Source organism: Salmo trutta, chromosome 30, assembly GCF_901001165.1.
Source record: "Salmo trutta chromosome 30, fSalTru1.1, whole genome shotgun sequence".
In the NCBI taxonomy this organism is placed as follows: domain Eukaryota; kingdom Metazoa; phylum Chordata; class Actinopteri; order Salmoniformes; family Salmonidae; genus Salmo; species Salmo trutta.
In genome coordinates this window covers 5,255,348-5,273,978 of record NC_042986.1, presented here as the reverse complement: position 1 = coordinate 5,273,978, position 18,631 = coordinate 5,255,348, and the positions used below count along the sequence as shown (strand labels likewise).

The 18,631-nt window shown below is 42.2% G+C and overlaps 1 protein-coding gene across 1 annotated transcript in view; it reads right to left on the bottom strand.

Moving 5' to 3' along the window:
- LOC115168847 (espin-like) overlaps nucleotides 1–18,631 on the bottom strand; it is a 146,543-nt gene that overhangs the window by 75,739 nt on the left and 52,173 nt on the right. The window contains exons 4-7 of the mRNA XM_029724384.1: nucleotides 11,899–12,081; nucleotides 8,766–8,897; nucleotides 4,470–4,719; nucleotides 3,314–3,585 (exon numbers count right to left, since the gene is read on the bottom strand). Of these exons, the coding sequence (XP_029580244.1) occupies nucleotides 3,314–3,585; nucleotides 4,470–4,719; nucleotides 8,766–8,897; nucleotides 11,899–12,081 (837 nt within the window). The remainder of the gene's footprint in view (nucleotides 1–3,313; nucleotides 3,586–4,469; nucleotides 4,720–8,765; nucleotides 8,898–11,898; nucleotides 12,082–18,631) is intronic.

The window sequence follows — 18,631 nt, the reverse complement described above, 5'->3', positions numbered from 1 at the left end:
TTGTGAAGTGTGTGTGTGTGCCCGTGCATACACACAGTGGGTAATGCATTTTTGGTCATGAATCTTGTTCTGGAGGCAGCTCAGCAGAGTGGTCACTAGCTGGCACAGCCACAAAGTCATAAAACCTGATTTTAAACATAACCCTAACCACACTGCAAACTCTAATGCCTAACCCCAACAAAGCCTAAGACCAAAAAGCTCATTTTTGTTTAGACATTTTTACAACATAGACCAGCTGCAAAGTCCAAATTGGCTATCTAAAGGGGAAATTGCTCAGTTCTGCCTCCAGGACAAGACCATAACCACCCTCAACCCCAACCCCTCCCACCACACGGACAGACACAGTTATCTGTGTTCATTTAGCTGTTTCAGTCTTTTGTTTTTACTTTACTGTGGTCAGCGTGGTCATGCTGTGGCATACATCCAGTTTGCATGGGCAACTACTAGATTAGATCTACGGTTGGCTTCTCATGGTTGCAGAAGCAATGAGCGTTTAAGTGTCCCATCATACATTGTAATATTAAAGGTGTGAGCAAGTATATTTTTTATACTGAACAAAAATATAAATGCAACATGTAAAGTGTTGGTCCCATGTTTCATGAGCTAAAATAAAAGGTTCCAAGAAATGTTCCATACTCACAAAAAGCTTATTTTCTCAAACTTTGGCCACAAATTTGTTTACTTCCCTGTTAGTGAGCATTTCTCCTTTGTTAAGATAATACATCCATCTGACAGGTGTGGCATATCAAGAAGTGGATTAAACAGCATGATCATTACACAGGTGCACCTTGTGCTGGGGACAATAAAAGGCCACTAAAATGTGCAGTTGTCACACAACACAATGCCACAGATGTCTCAAGTTGAGGGAGTGTGCAATTGGCATGCTGTCTGCAGGAATGTCCACCAAAGCTGTTGCCAGATAATTTTGTTAATTTCTCTACCATAAAACGCCTCTAACGTCATTATAGAGAATTTGGCAGTATGTCCAACTGGCCTCACCACAGCAGACCACGTGCAACCACGCCAGCCCAGGACCTCCACATCCAGCTTCTTCACCTGCGGGATCATCTGAGACCTGCCACTCGGACAGCTGATTAAACTGTGGGTTTGCACAACCAACGAATTTCTGAACAATCTGTCAGAAACAGTCTCAGGGAAACTCATCTGCGTGCTCATTGTCCTCACCAGGGTCTTGACCCGACTGAAGTTCGGTGTCATAACCAACTTCAGTGGGAAAATGCTCACCTTCAATGGCCACTGTCATGCTGGAGAAGTGTGTGCTTCACACACATCCAAACCTATCACGAGACAGCCATTTCCAAGTCTTGCCATAGATTTTCAAGACGATTTAAGTCAACTTTAACTAGGCCACTCAGGAACATTACATGTTGTCTTGGTAAGCAACTCCATCGTAGATTTGGCCTTGTGTTTTAGGTTATTGTACTGCTGAAAGGTGAATTCGTCTCCCAGTGTCTGTTGGAAAGCAGACTGAACCAAGGGTTCCTCTAGGATTTTGCCTGTGCTTATATTATTCAGCCATATTCTGTTTATTTTATCCCAAAAAACTCCCTAGTCCTTGCTGAAGACAAGCATACCCATAACATGATGCAGCCACCACCATGGTTTAAAATTTGAAGAGTGGTACTCAGTGATATTTAGTGTTAGATTTGCCCCAAAGCTAATGCTTTGTATTCAGGACAAAAAGTTAATTTCTTTGCCACATTTTTTGCAGTATTACTTTAGTGGCTTGTTGCAAACAGGATGCATGTTTTAGAATATTTTTATTCTGTACAGTCTTCCTTCTTTTCACTGTCATTTAGGTTAGTATTGTGGAGTAACTACAATGTTGTTGACCCATCTTCAGTTCTCATATTACAACCATTAAACTCTTTAAAATCACCATTGGCGTCATGGTGAAATCCCTGAGCAGTTTCCTTTCTCTCCGGCAACTGACTTAGGAAGGACGCCTGTATCTTTGTAGTGACGGTGTATTGATAAACTATCCAAAGCCGAATTAATAACTTCACCATGCTCAAAGGGATCTTCAGTGTCTTCTTTTAAAATGTTTACACTTCTATCAATCGGTGCCCTACTTTGCGAGGCAAAAAACCTCCCTTTTCTTTGCGGTTGAATCTGTGCTTGAATTTCACTACTCGATTGAGGGACCTTATAGATAATTGTATGTGTGGGGTACAGAGATGGGGTAGTCATGTAAAAAGTCCAGTTAACCAATAACTTATGTGATTTGTTAAGACCTGTGATCAAGCAGATACAAGAGATGAACTGATTTTGTACAGCCATGTATACACAATTTCCTTTGTACAGCCATGAAAACCTGCATTCACAATTGCCTTTGTCAACTGAAGGCTCTGAGTGTTCCATCTCCTAATACGGAGTGGGGTAAGCTGGTCTTAGATCTGTATCTGAATTGTAGCTGAATTGTATCTGATCTTCAGCTGTTTGAGCTTTTTGTTCTTATGGCGGGCTAATGGTGGGGTCTGATGATCAGCTTACTGCACTGTGCTAGGATATTATCTTAGCGTGGCATCGAAAGGCAACCCTCTGTGAGGACTTGGCCATTTGTCACCAGCACCCAGAGAATTTTTAAAAATAATTATTTATTTATATTTTTACCCCTTTTTCGTGGTTTCCAATTGGTAGTTACAGTCTTGTCTCATCGCTGCAACTCCCGTACGGACTCGGGAAAGGCGAAGATCGAGAGCCGTGTGTCCTCCGAAACACAACCCAACCAAGCCACACTGCTTCTTGACACAATGCCCACTTAACCCGGAAGCCAGTCGCACCAATGTGTCGGAGAAAACACCGTACACCTGGCAACCGTGTCAGCGTGCACTGCACCTGGGCCGGCCACAGGAGTCGCTAGTGCGCAATGGGACAAGGACATCCCTGCCGGCCAAACCCTCCCCTAACCCCGACGACGCTGGGCCAATTGTGCGCCGCCCCATGGGTCTCCCGGTCGCAGCCGGCTGGACATCCATTCTTAGACTGGGGGCTCAATGGCATCGAATGGTTAGGTTGAGAGGAAATTGATCTCCTTAATTCCTGGTTACGGCATGTTCTCTCAATGGACACAGAAGTCTTCAAAAAGGCTTCTTAATTAATAGGACTGCATGTACAAGTGGCTTAATAGTGTGTGTGTGTGTGTGTGTGTGTGAGAGAGAGAGCTTGACAGTGTGTGTGTTTTAATCTCTACACCAGCGATTGGTTAACAAAAACAACAGGACTGTGTCCCTTGAGGAACCTGAGTTGTGCCCTTCTGCTTTTCACCAGTAAAGGAAGAGCGAAAGCTCACCTCCTCCACGTGCCTCAGGTTGCTCTTCGCCTTCAGATAGATATCGGCTGAGTCCGCGGGGGGCTGTGGCAGAGGGTATCCGGCGGGAGGCAGGAGTGGTTGGGAGGGGGAGTCAGGGGGAGGGGGCGTTGGCAAGGCCAGCAGGGGTGGGGTAGGTGGCTGAGAGGTGGCGGCGAGCTCCTTGCTCTTGGGAGCTCCGGCCTCCACATCAGGGTTGAGCATGTCCGTGTAAGTCTGCATGTCATTTATGGCTGACTCCGCTGGGTCTCCGCCTGCGACAAGGACACAATGGGTCAGGGGTGAGATGGATGAGGTGGCTATAGAAATAGCTTGAATTCCTTGAACAGACATCAACATTCAAGTCAATGGGTGGGTGATGGGTGGACTAACGGCTGTTCTAGGAATTCTATTTCTTAGGACATAGAAACACCCAGGTTGGGTATTGCACATTATAGCTGTTGGATGATTTTGTTTCATCCACATAATTATGTAAAGTGCAATTGCGTACCTGGAAAAGCACTATAAAATCCATTACCTTTTTCAAATAATAGTGCAGGTGTGGAACAAAAGCCTGCACACCCAGTAGCTCTCCAGGATTGCATTTGGAGACACTTGGTTTGGAGAGCATGCAGTGGTTGATTCACAGACAGATTATTTATCCTACCTGCCACTAGAGGGAAGCACTAGTATGGAGCGCTGCTGTGGCATCATACAAAGGAATGCAAATTGTTGCATGGAATTTGTTCCAGTCAGATGAGTGGTGGTAGTTCCCACAATTGTTATGATAATAGTGTACAACATTACCAAATCAAAGATGTCATGTCATGTTTGGGGTCACACACACACTCTAAAATTGGCTAAAGCGCAAACTGTTTTTCATACCAGGCTAGGAAAATCATACAAATAGTGTATTCATTGATCCTGGCACCGATTGCCTCACCATAGCATGAACATGACTATTTTTTCCCCTGTGTAATCTTAACTATTGTCCTTAGTTCAATTGTCCTATAGTTCAATCCAGCCAGTTCAGGAAGTTAATTAAAATAGTGTGTGTGAGGGAGCTTGTGTGTGTGCACAAGTGTGGGGTGCATGTGTGTGAAAGCTGGGGTGTGGGGTGGGGTGCGTGTGTGTGTGTGAAAGCTTGTGTGTGACTGACCGGCGGGGGCTCGTGATGAAGGGGGTGAGCCGCTCCGCTTTTCTCCCGTGCTACACTGGCTGGAGCTGGCTGAGCCATAGTTGGACAGGGTGCTGGAGGGCGAGCCCATGTCGAAGTGGGCCGGTTGCTGGGCCTGCCACGACCCCGCCGGGGGCATCGTGTTGTTGGGGGACGACAGGCCCAAGTCGGGCTGCTTGTTGTACTCCAGGTCGGCCGATGGGTCCCTGGAAAGCACGCGGTGCGCCACACTCTGGATAAGACAACCACAACGAGGGGTTAACAAAACAAGGTCAACCAGGAACCTGGGGGAGAGCAACCTAGCTTAGCCTGGGAGTGGGACTGAAAATGTACATTTCCTGAAGAAAATGAGTGTGCTTGCTTGTCTTGGGGTGTGTTCAGTGACGTCAAACATTTCGAATGTTATATATCGAAATGTAACAAATAGAGTTGACACGACTTCCTATTCTACACAACGGACAATCATATCTCTCTTACACATGAAACATTTCTATCTTGCTCTACATATTCAAGTTGTACAACTTACTGTACAGTAGTTCCTCCTTTAAAAGTTGTGTCATACTGCAGCACACCTTGTGTCATACTGCGGCATTCTGTGGCACGTCATTTAATTCTCAGCCATTTTTTCTGTTACTGCAAGTTATTGCTAGTTTGACCACTAGAGAGCATCTTTGAGAAGCATTTGATAGTATTCCATATTGGCATTACCAGAGCATTTAAAACCTTTTTTGTAAAAACTGATAATTGATTTTAAGAAATTTGGCTTAATTAATTTGATTGCTATTATGGTGTTTCTATTCAGAGAAAAACGAAAACAAAACCCTCAGGGTTTATTTGTTTATTAGGCTACTGTTCAGTCTACAATTCATACTGTAGTAAACATGGGAAAGTGCCTAATTCCTTAAATAAGGGAGAGCAGGCCATGTCTGTACTACAGAATGCAGGGCACATGGGAGACCGGTGTTATTTCATAGTTGTGATCCTGAAATTAGTAGGTGTGTCCAAACTTTTAACTGGTACTTACTTAATTAATTTGATTAATATTATGGTGTTTCAATTCCATGATAATTGAAAAACCCTCTGGGTTTCTGTTAGGATGGAACAGAAAATATGGCGCTGCACAACGTGACGCTCATAAATTCCGAGCATTATCAGATTGTCAGTTTGTAAATTCAGACAGTTTTGCTCTCAGAGCGCACACTGGACGTTCGGGCCGAGGAGTAGAGTTGACTTGAGCTTTCTGGCCTTACAACGGCAGTCAAGCACCCAAGCTAACGTTGGCTAGCTACTTCCAGACACAAAAGAGACCACTCTGACCATTTTTCTCGCCCTAGCAGAGCTGGTAAGGCAGTTTTCCTGTTAACCGTTGGTGACTGTGCTGCTGGAAACAATTTAATTACGCTTTTTGCCGACGTTTACTGACCCCGGCCATATTCAACCTGTGTTGAGCGCTTGTAAATGAATTATTCTGCGCTCTGGTACACTCAGACGAGTGCGCTCTGAAATCGGTGTAGATAGCTAGAGAGCGAATTTACGAAAGCACCAGAATGTCCATTGGGAAAGCACACGACTACACCATTTAGCTAAGCTAAGAATGACGGGAATAATCAAGTCAATAAAAGTTGGGTAGTTAGATAGCCTATAGTTAATGGCAAGTTTGATGTATAACTACTAACGTTAGGTAGCTAGCTAACATACCGGTACATACTGCTATAATGATATGCTATGTGGTTCATAAGGACAGCGTAGCTAACAAATTGTCAGCCAACATAACGTGTAAGGTAACTTATTTGAAAAGTCATTACTTTATTACATTGAGTAGCAAGCTACCCCTTGGTCGTTAGGACAAATCTGGTCTGTGATAGGAGGTTTTTTTTTCACACCTAGCTCGGCTATTAGACAATTCTTTAGTAAAGGTTGAATAGTATATTGTTCAGCTATTAGCCCCCCTCCCCAACTTGCAACAAATTCTTGTTGTTCCAATCTCGTTCTTTTCCCTCGTCCACGCGTCATTATTCTCGTTATGACATTATAACTACTTACATTAGGTTCCACTGTAATGTTTTGTCAGCCATCTTCACCCAGGGACGGGTGGCGCTCGTCAAATTCGTCATTGGAACCACTCAATATGATTGGTCATATAAAAACCTTGGGACCCAAATGCATCATGAGTGCTCTAACTCCCCCTTGTGGTTGTCTGGAGCAATTAAGCCATGACGCTGGGTACCTCAAAGGTGTAAGCTCGCAACTTTTAAAGGAGGAACCACTGTATCTACAATGCACAAAGGTTGTTATGCAACAGAGAGTTTGTCTTCACAAAAGTAATTACACAACCCTATGGAGACACCGCATGATGGTTGTGTAAACATTTTTGTGCAGACAAACACTCTTCAATATCAGTATCAGATGTATCACAACCATTGTGTCAAATGCGTTGTACAACCTGTGTCTGTATGGGGTCTAACATCTTGTAACATTGCACCCTCCTGAACAGGTCCCATGTCAGTAGTCAAAACACCACAACAACAAATTACAGACGTTATATGCGTGCCTACTCCCAGCTGGCACGAGCCACACAACTTAGAATGTAGCCACGGGAGCCAGTATGTGTCCCAACTGACACCTGTCGCTCCACTAATGACAATTACTGCCATTTACCCTCTCCTCTGCCTGGCCCTCCTGGGCAAAACCCCACGGGGTGGCATGAGAAATAACAACACTTCCACCGGGACTCCCTAAAGTATGTGGGAAACATGTCCCGCCCCTTAACCATTTAAGGGTTAAGGGGTCTCTCACCATTTAAGGGTCTCTCACTCCTAGGAAAATACATTCACTGCTGGCTGGAAGAGGAGGCTGTTGATCAAGCGTTGAGTTAAGCAATTAAAGGGGAACTTCTGTGAAAAAAAAACAAATATAAAAGTGGAAGACTGACACAGACCACATATTATCTTTACATTCAAGCTGGAATCAGGGCTCCCCCAGTGTGACTAAAAATGTTGCTGTGCGACCAATATCTTTTATTTTGGGAGCACTGTGCGAGGAAAACATTATCCAATAATTTATTTTTGTCATTGCATAACAATATTACACCGCAACACTCTTCTCTTCACTGCTTAAACAAGACAGGCTGATACATTGTGTACAAATCATAACCAATCATAATGCTACAAATGTTTCAATGTAGCTAATCAAATCAAATCACATTCCAGGCACACAACCAATCCCTTTTCGCGCAAACTTTCCCTCAGAATTGTGCCACCCCTTTCTGTCAGCTAAGTAATGGCATTTGCTAGCAAGCTAGCTAGCAAAAGAAACAACGAAATGCGGCAGATTTGAAGCTTTCCTTAACAAAAAACAAATGATGAAATGATCAACCACAACCAGAAGATGGACAATGTCGGATATGCTGCTACCGATCCACCTCAGAAAGATTCAAAGATCTACATGTTTCGAGAGGGGTGACTTCGCGAATTCAAGTGGCTAAGGAGGGATAAAACTAAGAACACAAAGTTCTGTCGTAAGTGTGGCGTAAAAGCAGCAGCTAAAACATAACTTAAGCCAAAAGCACATCAATTTCCGGGACAAGTGCATTGGGGGAAGGGGGCAGGAACAACATCACTACGTCTACTACCTGGCAGCCGTATTTGACAGGGAACAAGCCGGTCAACAGGCAGCTAACTCAGCTACAGATTAAATTGAACACCGCTTACTGCATTGCCAAAGAAGAGATGGCTTTTACCAAATTCAGACCCATGTTACTCATGCAGAAGAATTATGGATTACAAATCAACCCAACATATGGAAATTAGGTATCCTGCGCAAACAGTTTGCAGTTGTACTTTTAAATACAAAAGGTTATTTCATTCACCTATATAAAATTGTTTGATGTTGCACTTTTGAATACAATGATTAAAAAGTTGTTTTTATTCTAATGTCTTGCACACTAGTGAGTTCTACATCAAGGTAACCGCTGATGATAATTAAGAATGATAGGACAGTCATTTGCAGTAAAAAAAAATATTCTCAATTTTGACTGGTGCTCCTTACTTTTTGAAGTTCAGGGCAACAGTGCTACCAATGAAAAAAGTGACTTTAGTGCCCTGGCTGGAATAGACTTAATCTTCCTCTCATCTAGATGTCCCCCTGAATGATGTCTATCTACAAATTTCACCTGGGTTGTATTCATTATGTACCAGTGGAAGAAAACGGACTACATTTAATTTTCCGTTGAAACAATTTCACTACAGTGTGTCCTGTTGAATGCATCCTGTGTCTCACCATGTTCTCAACAGTGCACAGGTACTTGGCACACTGGACGTGCCCGTTGTACTCTGCCAGGTCGGCCGACGAGAAGCCGTCCTGGTCCCGTATGCCCAGGTCCACCCCATTCACCACCAGGATCTGACAGCACTGGGAGAGAGAAAGAGAGGGGAGGGAGAGAGAGCGAAAAAACTAAAAACTTTTGGCTTCCTCCTAAAAAGAACGGACAATGTCATCGGTAGGTTTGGCCGTTATCCAGATTGTCAAACCTTCATTCCGACATTTTGCTAACCAAGGATATTCGGTAATACCGGCACTGAATCCGAAGGTTAGCAATGCTAACAAGTACATGTAAAATCCCACAGTGAATGCTAGCTAAATGCTGACAAGCACATTGCAAACATTTTATACAGTCTCTGACAAACTACTTGCAGGACAGACATCCCAGCTCAAAGTTATACAAGTAACTAAAACAAATGCTACTCACACAAAATAAATGTTTGACAGCAAGGTTCTTGATCCAGGAGGGGATTCTCTGCTGTCACCTAGAGAAGCTTGATTTTGCAAGAAGCTAACCACTTAGCTAGATAATTAGCTACTACATTTGCAAACCAAATGCACAACTGCAGAGCATTTAGCACATTTTAGACCGTTAACTTAATAGTCATAAGATATCTGGCTGGCAAACCTTTAGTTGTGAATTCCATACTGTAACTAGATCTCCTGGAGTGCTGCAACAGTGAGCGACTGATAAGGATCCGGTTTGTGACAGGTGAAATGAAGAATCTGCTTTATCTCCTAACGCAGGTGTTCCCAAACTGGGATACGCGCAATGCCGTTGGGGGTACTCCAAATAAAAATTAGATTTGTAGTTTTTTTTCACATTTTCAAACAGTCCATTTATATTTTCCAACGTGGCTATACATTTGGGTGAGGTTTTTTTCTCACCTGAGTAGCCTCATTTCACTGCCAAAAATAAAATTAAACCATCTAGTGTTCAGCGAAATAACAACAATGTCAAATACTGATAGCCTAGTCAAATAATTAACATCCAATCACATTAACCGTTACTGTCTCGTGGGAATTCTACTAATGGTCCGTATGAAGCCAAATGTAGCTGCTGCTCATTCCGTTTGCTCGAAAATTAATTAATGGTTAAACAAAGTAAAGCATAGAGACACATAGCAGCTCTACTGGTAGTACTGTTACTACCAGCAGTACTACACCTGCACCTGTCAACGACATAAGTTGCTTCCACAAGCGCATCCAATGCTAGCATCAGTAATTCTACATTTGTTGTTAGCCCAGCTAGCATGGACACTTACAGTTGTGAATCTGATGCAGCCGAAGAGCTACTGCCCCCTTACCCAGGAAAGCACTGAACAACAGACAGGGATGTTGGACCATAGAAGAGGCACACATATGATAACTACATTGATTAGGGGTTTAGTTATATTGGGAGTAGTGCCTTTCCTCAGCCACGGTGTGTTATATGTGCAAAAGTACTATCTCACAACTTGATGAAACTCTTGCACAGATACTTAGAAACAAAACATGCCAATTTGAAAAATAAGCCACGGGAGTTTTTTGAGAGATAATTAAGATGACTTTCGAGTAGTAAGACATGTATAAAAGCAACAGATACCATTAATAAGAAGGGGCTAGAAGCGTCTTATATGGTGAGCTACTGAGTGGCTAGGACAGGCAAGCCCCATTCTATTGTGGAGGACTTAATTCTTCCTGCTGCCGCAGATATGGCTGGGACAACACTGGGGGAAAAGGCAAAAAAAACTATACAGACAATATCTTCATCAAACAACACTGTTCACAAGGAATTAGTGACATGGCAGATGTTTTGAAACAATTACTGCTTTGCATACAAGCCAGCTGGATGAGTGAACAGACGTGGCTAGCCTGGCACAGCTCCTGGTATATGTCCATTATGGTTATGGGGGGGTCAATAAAGGAAGACATCCTCTTCTGGAAACCAGGAGAGGATATTTGTAAAGTACTGGACAGCTTTGTGACATCATATGGACTTTGGTGGTCAAGATGTGTTGGTATCTGTACTAATTGCACAAAAGCCATGACAGGGAGACAGAGTGGAGTGGTAACGCGCATCCAAGCAGTTGCTCCTGACGCCACTTGGGTACACTGCAGCATCCACCGAGAGGCTCTTGCTGCCAAGGGAATGCCTGACAGCTTGAAAGATGTTTTGGACACTACAGTGAAAATGGTTAACTTTGTGAAAGCAAGGCCCCTGAACTCTCGTGTATTTTCTGCATTATGCAATGATATGGACAGCGATGATGTAACGCTTTTACAACATACAGAAGTGCGCTGGTTATCAAGCAGAAAAGTATTGACAGGCGCACAGTATTACGTAGAGCCATGTCTACATGGAACTCTATTCCATATCAGGTAACAGCAGTATAAAAATACATCTTATAGAACAGCAGGGACTGTGAAGAGACACACGCTTCACATACACATGATAAGACACGCAATCTACACACACGTACACATGGATTTTGTATTGTAGATATGTGGTAGTAGAGTAGTGGCCTGAGGGCACACACATAATGTGTTGTAAAAAGTGTTTTGAAATGTAATGTAATATTTTAAATTGTATAGAACTGCCTTAATGTTGCTGGACCCCATGAAGAGTAACTGCTGCCTTGGCAGCAGCTAATGGGGATCCTTAATGAATAGAAATAGAATACAAATACAGGCATGCGGCTCATACTCATAGCAAACATACAGACAACATAAAAACAGTAGGCGAGCATACTAACATCGTCAACGAGATGGAGAGAGTCAGAAACAACTGCAAGAGACAGATAGCGGAAGAGAGAGACAGTGACAAAGACAGCAACAGACGAATGTCAGCTCATAAAAAAAAATAACTGCGCGTCTAACCTTAGGGAGACAATATCAACTTTCCGCTCTCCCTCAAATGCATGGTGTAATGGGCCCCCTTGGCTATTTCTGGATTTGTATGAAGTTACCTGTTCGTAATTCCCAGCTGTCTTGACTAGCCTCACACACAGCCCTATACAGTGTCTAAACCCATTGAACCATTGTCATGTGTTCTCCTACAGATCCCTCCCTATGTACGGTTATAAACTGGCAACCCCCCCCACAAACACACCTCCAGCTCCCCGTTCTCGGCGGCATCGTGTAGCGGCGTTCCGCCCCAGCTATCAGTGATGATCTCGCCACCGTGCAGTAGCAACCAGCTGAGCACCTTGGCATGGCCACGGCTGGCGGCGAAGTGCATGGCCGTGGCACCGTCACCGTCCCGGTCTGACAGGCTGATCTCTGTGAAGCTCATCTGCAACGGACAATAGTAGAGGTTGAACAGTATGTAGCGCCAGCTGCCATTTGGTTCGGTGACACTTTGCTAGTTGGTATCCATTAACCCTAACATTAAGCATTCTCTATCAACCATTGGTAGTGGATGGGTGTTGCTCTGTAGACTAAAGCTCTTTAAGCACTTAGATGGAAGAGGATTATGTAAATCAAATGTGTTATTGTTGTGTATGTATGTATGTAACTGGTGGTGAGCTGCTAATCAATAACTAAAATGCAAGGCATAATATGCCATTTCTACCACAGGAACAACCATTCCTGGTTTGCTGGTCAAATGTCTTGTACACACACACACACATAAATATATATATATATAAATAATGTATATATATATGTATACACATACACACACACATACACACACACACACACACACACACACACACACACACACAGTTGAGGTCAGAAGTTTACATACACCTTAGCCAAATACATTTAAACTCAGTTTTTCACAATTCTTGACATTTAATCCGAGTAAAAATTCCCTGTCTTAGGTCAGTTAGGATCACCACTTTATTTTAAGAATGTGAAATGTCAGAATAATAGCAGAAAGAATGATTTATTTCAGCTTTTATTTCTTTCATCACATTCCCAGAAGTTTACATACACTCAATTAGTATTTGGTAGCATTGCCTTTAAATTGTTTACCTTGGGTCAAATATTTCGGGTAGCCTTCCACAAACTTCCCACAATAAGTTGGGTGAATTTTGGCCCATTCCTCCTGACAGAGCTGGTGTAACTGAGTCAGGTTTGTAGGCCTCCTTGCACACACACACTTTTTCAGTTTTGCCCACAAATGTTCTATAGGTTTGAGGTCAGGGCTTTGTGATGGCCACTCTAATACCTTGACTTTGTTGTCCTTACGCCATTTTGCCACAACTTTGGAAGTATGCTTGGGGTCATTGTCCATTTGGAAGACCCATTTGCGACCAAGCTTTAACTTCCTGACTGATGTCTTGAGATGTTGCTTCAATATACCCACATAATATAGTGGGCCTATGTAATGAAATCGAAATATGCTTGATAATCTTTGACCCCCCCCCCCCCCCCCCCAAAAAAAAGTATTGTAAATGTATAAACAATTGTGAATCTCACTAGCTATGTTGGCTAGTAAAAACAAGCAAAATGGCCAAAGAAAGCTCACTGTACATTTTTTTAAAGAGACCACTTTAAGAAGAGGATGTTGGAAATCCAACTACCGAACCATCCAATGAAGGGAATTATAAATAAATTATCTGGGCTCCTGAAAGGAGTTCCCTCTATAATATATAAACAACTTTTGGGAAGCTCATATTCAGAGAAAGCCCATTAAAAAATATGGTCTACAGATCTAAGTGAATCTGAACAACTCTTTAACTGGGACAGAAAATGGAAAAATATGACCTTGGCATTCCGTAATCCAAACCATCAATTTATACATTTTAAGTTTGTTTGCAGACTATATTTAACACCAAGGAAACTTCTTACTATGAAATTGGCTACAACTCCCAACTGTTGACTGTGTCCCCTAAATCAGATATGCACATTTCTTCATATGACGTGAGAGTGCGCTGTAGTTACATGCTTCTGGGGCAAGTTACAAAATGCATTATTCAATGCTTTGCATCTACTATGTTACTTAACGATGATAGCTCCTTGAATCTCTCAATCAATCAGAGACTTTTGACTCTTAGATGGCAATCACCTCACTCTCTCTCAATTCATCAGTGGATACAGTTCATATTTGATGTTAGAATTAGAATTATTGATGGCTAGAATGAATGGCGCTAATCAAGGAACAATTGAAGCTTGGACAAATATACTTAACTCTGTAAAGAATAAATCTCAGCTAAAGCCCAACACATACAACTAAACAAACTATAACGCCCAACACAAACAAAATATATACTGTACATACAGTGCCTTCAGAAATTATTCATGCTCCTTGACTTATTCCACATTATATTGTGTTACAGCCTGAATTGAAAATGGCACAATACTCCATAATGACAAAGTGAAAACATGTTTAGAAATGTTAGCAAATATATTGAAAATGAAATACAGAAATATATTCACACCCCTGAGTCAATACTTTGTAGAAGCGACTTTGGTAGCTCTTACAGCTGTGAGTCTTTCTGGGTAAGTTTTAGAGCTTTCCACATGTGGATTGTGCAACATTTTCCCATTATTCTTTTCAAAATTATTGAAGTGCTGTCAAATTGGTTGTTGGTCATTGATAGACAACTATTTTCAAGTTTTACTATCGATTTTCAAGCAGATTTAAGTCAAAACTAACTCAGCCAATCAGGAACATTCACGGTCTTCCTGGTGAGAAGCGCTAGTGTAGATTCTGCCTTATGTTTTAAGTTATTGTCCTGCTGAAAGGAGAATTCAACTCCCAGTGTCTGGTGGATAGCAGACTGAACTAGGTTTTCCTATAGGGTTTGCCTGTGCTTAGCTCCATTCAGTTTATTTTTTATCCTGAAAAACCACCCAGTCCTTAACGATTACAAGCATACCCATAACATGATGCAGCCATGCCTATGCTTGAAATATGAAGAGTGAGACTCAACTCAGTGTTGTTGGATTTGCCCCAAACCCAACGCTTTGTATTCAAGACAAAAAGTTAATTGCTTTGCCACATTTTTGGCAGTTTTACTTTTGTGCCTTGATATAAACAGGATGCATGTTTTGGAAAATGTGTATTCTATACAGGCTTCCTTTTCACGCTCTGGATAAGAGCGTCTGCTAAATGACTTAAATGTAAATGTAATTAGGTTAGCATTGTGGAGTAACTACAATCAATCCTCAGTTTTCTCCACATTCATTAAACTATAACAGTTTTGGTCATCATTGGCCTCAGGGTGACATCCCCGAGCAATTTCCTTCCTCTTCGGCAACTGACTTAGAAAGGACACCTGTAAATACCCATTTGTATTTTTCACTATTTGATTTCAGACCCACCGGGAAGGGGTGACTTGCCTAGTTAAATAAAGGTATGGGGAGGGTTTCATTTGGTCTTCTGGGGGAGGAGGGGGGAGTGACTGACAAGCAACTCTAATTGCTAAGGGGGTGGGGGGAGGAGTGGAAAACATTGGGGATGGGGCTGGAGGAATTGGATGGTAGGATGGAGGCCCACTTCTTTTTTGTTTTTTCTTTTCCTGTATGTAAAATCTGATACATAATTTGTAGCTTCTGTAATGTAAAAAATATATATAATTTGGAGTTGCAGCCCATAGGTACAATGTGTGAAATAATGAACTGAAAATATTGTACCGGTAACCCCCCCATCCCCAATTAAAACATAAAAAAAGAAAATGTGCTAAAAAAAGTAGGATGTTGGAGCATTTGGTAGTTATTTGAAATCAGTGATTTCACTACGAAGGACTTCCAGTCCTCCTCTATATCAAACGGATTGAATCTATCTAACCTAGGGCTTTAAAAACACAGTTTGAGTACATTCAGAGACAATTCTAATGGTGATTTTGATAAAATCATTAAGCTTACAGATGATTTGATGGTAAAAACTGAAATCCACAACTGGGATGTTAGCTACCTGTTCCCAAAACAGAAAATTGACAGCAAGGTTTAGGGACACGCATGTTACATCTACAGTGGGGAAAGCAGCCTGTTAGGAGCAACTCAGATTTACAGGCATTATGGAACGAGATATTGGACAGACAACTTATGGAACTCAGTCGTTTTCAGAACGATTCATACAGGATAATGAAGAAGGCAGCAGCTGCCTCCCTGCTCCAATCGGAATCATTTGGTTAAATGATAGCGATACAGCCACCCATTATGGCATTTCTGTGAATGACACAGAAGTAACTGTTTTTGTGCAACAGCTTAAAATGAAATGTACAAGAGGGTCTGCGGCCCAGCCAATCAGGCTGGCTAGTATATCTATTTTTAGTAGATTATTCGCAAATAAAGTGATAGGTGCACTTGATTCAGCTGCCCTGCATGCCAAGTAGCAAAGTGTTCCCATTTTCAACCGTTTTATTTGGGCCCACCTACCCGGCGGGCCCAGAGAGCTAAATCGGGCGCACCTGTAGGCATAACACTGGCCAATCGGATAGCTTAGATCGCCTTGTCTACAGCAGCTTCCACAAGCCCACATAAAAGTTGATACTGACTGTAGAGCAGGCTACTTTAAGATTTCAAAACCAAGCCAAGAGAGAGACTGTCAAAGAATACAGCAAAGGGGTGCTGTTTTTATGAGTTAAAAAAAATATTTATCAGCACTACAATGCTGTTTTTATTCAATCCTTTTGGGACTCATGAAACCCCATTCCCCACTTCGACTCGCACGCTTTCCCCCCCTCTGCTGAGACTGACCATCAGTCCAGTGAAATCAAATCAAAAATTATTTCAATTTATGCTCTGATGTGCCTCGCAAGTAATAGGCTTGCCCTACTACCAGTGTTATCATATAGCCTGGCTTGAGACTTGAGTTTTCAAATATAAGGGACTCTACTTTATTTATAATAAAGGGGTTGGCCTACATGGATCAAACCTGACCACTTGTTATATGAAAATAGGCAAATGCATGATTTTTTTTATTTCCAGTCAATAGCCTATCAATTTAGGAAGTTAACTTCATTGGAAATATACATTTGCCCTGTGCTGTATTAGTAATAAACTTTTGTTTCTTCAACACTGTCTGCATCTGGGTCTTAAATGAAACTTGATAACACAATACATTGTAGGGGAACTTGATTTCCCGTGCCCAGGAAAGAATTGCACTCGGCTTTCATTTTGACTCAAAGTGATCTCGACTAACAAAAGGTTGGTGACCATTCAGAAAGTATTCAGACCCCTCAACTTTTTCCACATTTTGTTACATTACAGCCTTATTCTAAAAATGATTCAATATTTCTCATCAATCTACACACAACACCCCATAATGACAAAGCAAAAACAGGTTTGTATACATTTTTGCAAATGTATATAAAGAAACAGAAATACCTTATTTACATAAGTATGCAGACCATTTGCTATGAGACTCGAAATTGAGCTCAGGTGCATCCTGTTTCCATTGATAATCCTTGAGATGTTTCTACAACTTGATTACAGTCCACCTGTGGTAGATTCAATTGATTGGACATGATTTGGAAAGGCACACACCTGTATATACAGTTGAAGTCGGAAGTTTGCATGCACTTAGGTTGGAGTCATTAAAACTCGTTTATCAACCACTCCACAGGTTTCTTGTTAACAAACTATAGTTTTGGCAAGTCGGTTAGGACATCTACTTTGTGCATGACACAAGTAAATTTTCCAACAATTGTTTACAGATTATTTCACTTATAATTCACTGTATCACAATTCCAGTGGGTCACAAGTTTACATACACTAAGTTGACTGTGCTTTTAAACAGCTTGGAACATTAAAGAAAATTCCAGAACATCCACAGCTTTAGAAGCTTCTGATAGGCTAATTGACATCATTTGAGTCAACTGGAGGTGTACCTGTGGATGTATTTCAAGGCCTACCTTCAAACTCAGTGCCTCTTTGCTTGACATCATGGGAAAATCAAAAGAAATCAGCCAAGACCTCCGAAAAGAAATTGTAGACCTCCACAAGTCTGGTTCATCCTTGGGAGCAATTTCCAAACGCCTGAAGGTACCACGTTCATCTGTACAAACAATAGTACGCAAGTATAAACACTATTGGACAACGCAGCAGTCATACCGCTCAGGATGGAGATGCGTTCTGTCTCCTAGAGATTAAAGTTAGCATCGACTAGCCCCTGCAATATGCAACTTTTCAGGGAAGTTAGGAACCAATATACACAGGCAGTTAGGAAAGCAAAGGCTAGCTTTTTCAAACAGATTTTTGCATCCTGCAGCACAAACTCCAAAAAGTTCTGGGACACTAAAGTCCATGGAGATTAAGAGCACCTCCTCCCAGCTGCCCACTGCACTGAGGCTAGGAAACACTGTCACCACCGATAAATCCACAATAATTGATAACTTCAATAAGCATTTTTCTACAGCTGGCCATGCTTTCCAAATGGCCACCCCTACCCTGGTCAACAGCCCTGCACACCCCACAGCAACTTACCCAAGCCTCCCAGACAATCTGGAGCCTCTCCTTCTAAAATTATCAGCTGAAATTGTTGCAACCCCTATTACTAGCCTGTTCAACCAATCTTTCGTATCGTCTGAGATCCCCAAAGTTTGGAAAGCTGCCGCGGACATCCCACTCTTCAAAGGGGTAGACACACTCTAGACCCAAACTGCTACAGACCGATATCTATCCTACCTTGCCTTTCTAAGGTCTTCAAAAGCCAAGTTAACAAACAGATCGCGGACCATTTCGAATCCAACCGTACCTTCTCCACTATGCAATCTGGTTTCCGAGCTGGTCATGGGTGCACCTCAGCCACGCTCAAAGTCCTAAACGATATCATAACCGCCATCGATAAGAGACAATACTGTGCAGCTGTATTCATCGACCTGGCCGAGGCTTTTGACTCTGTCAATCACCACATTCTTATCGGCAGACTTAACAGCCTTGGTTTCTCA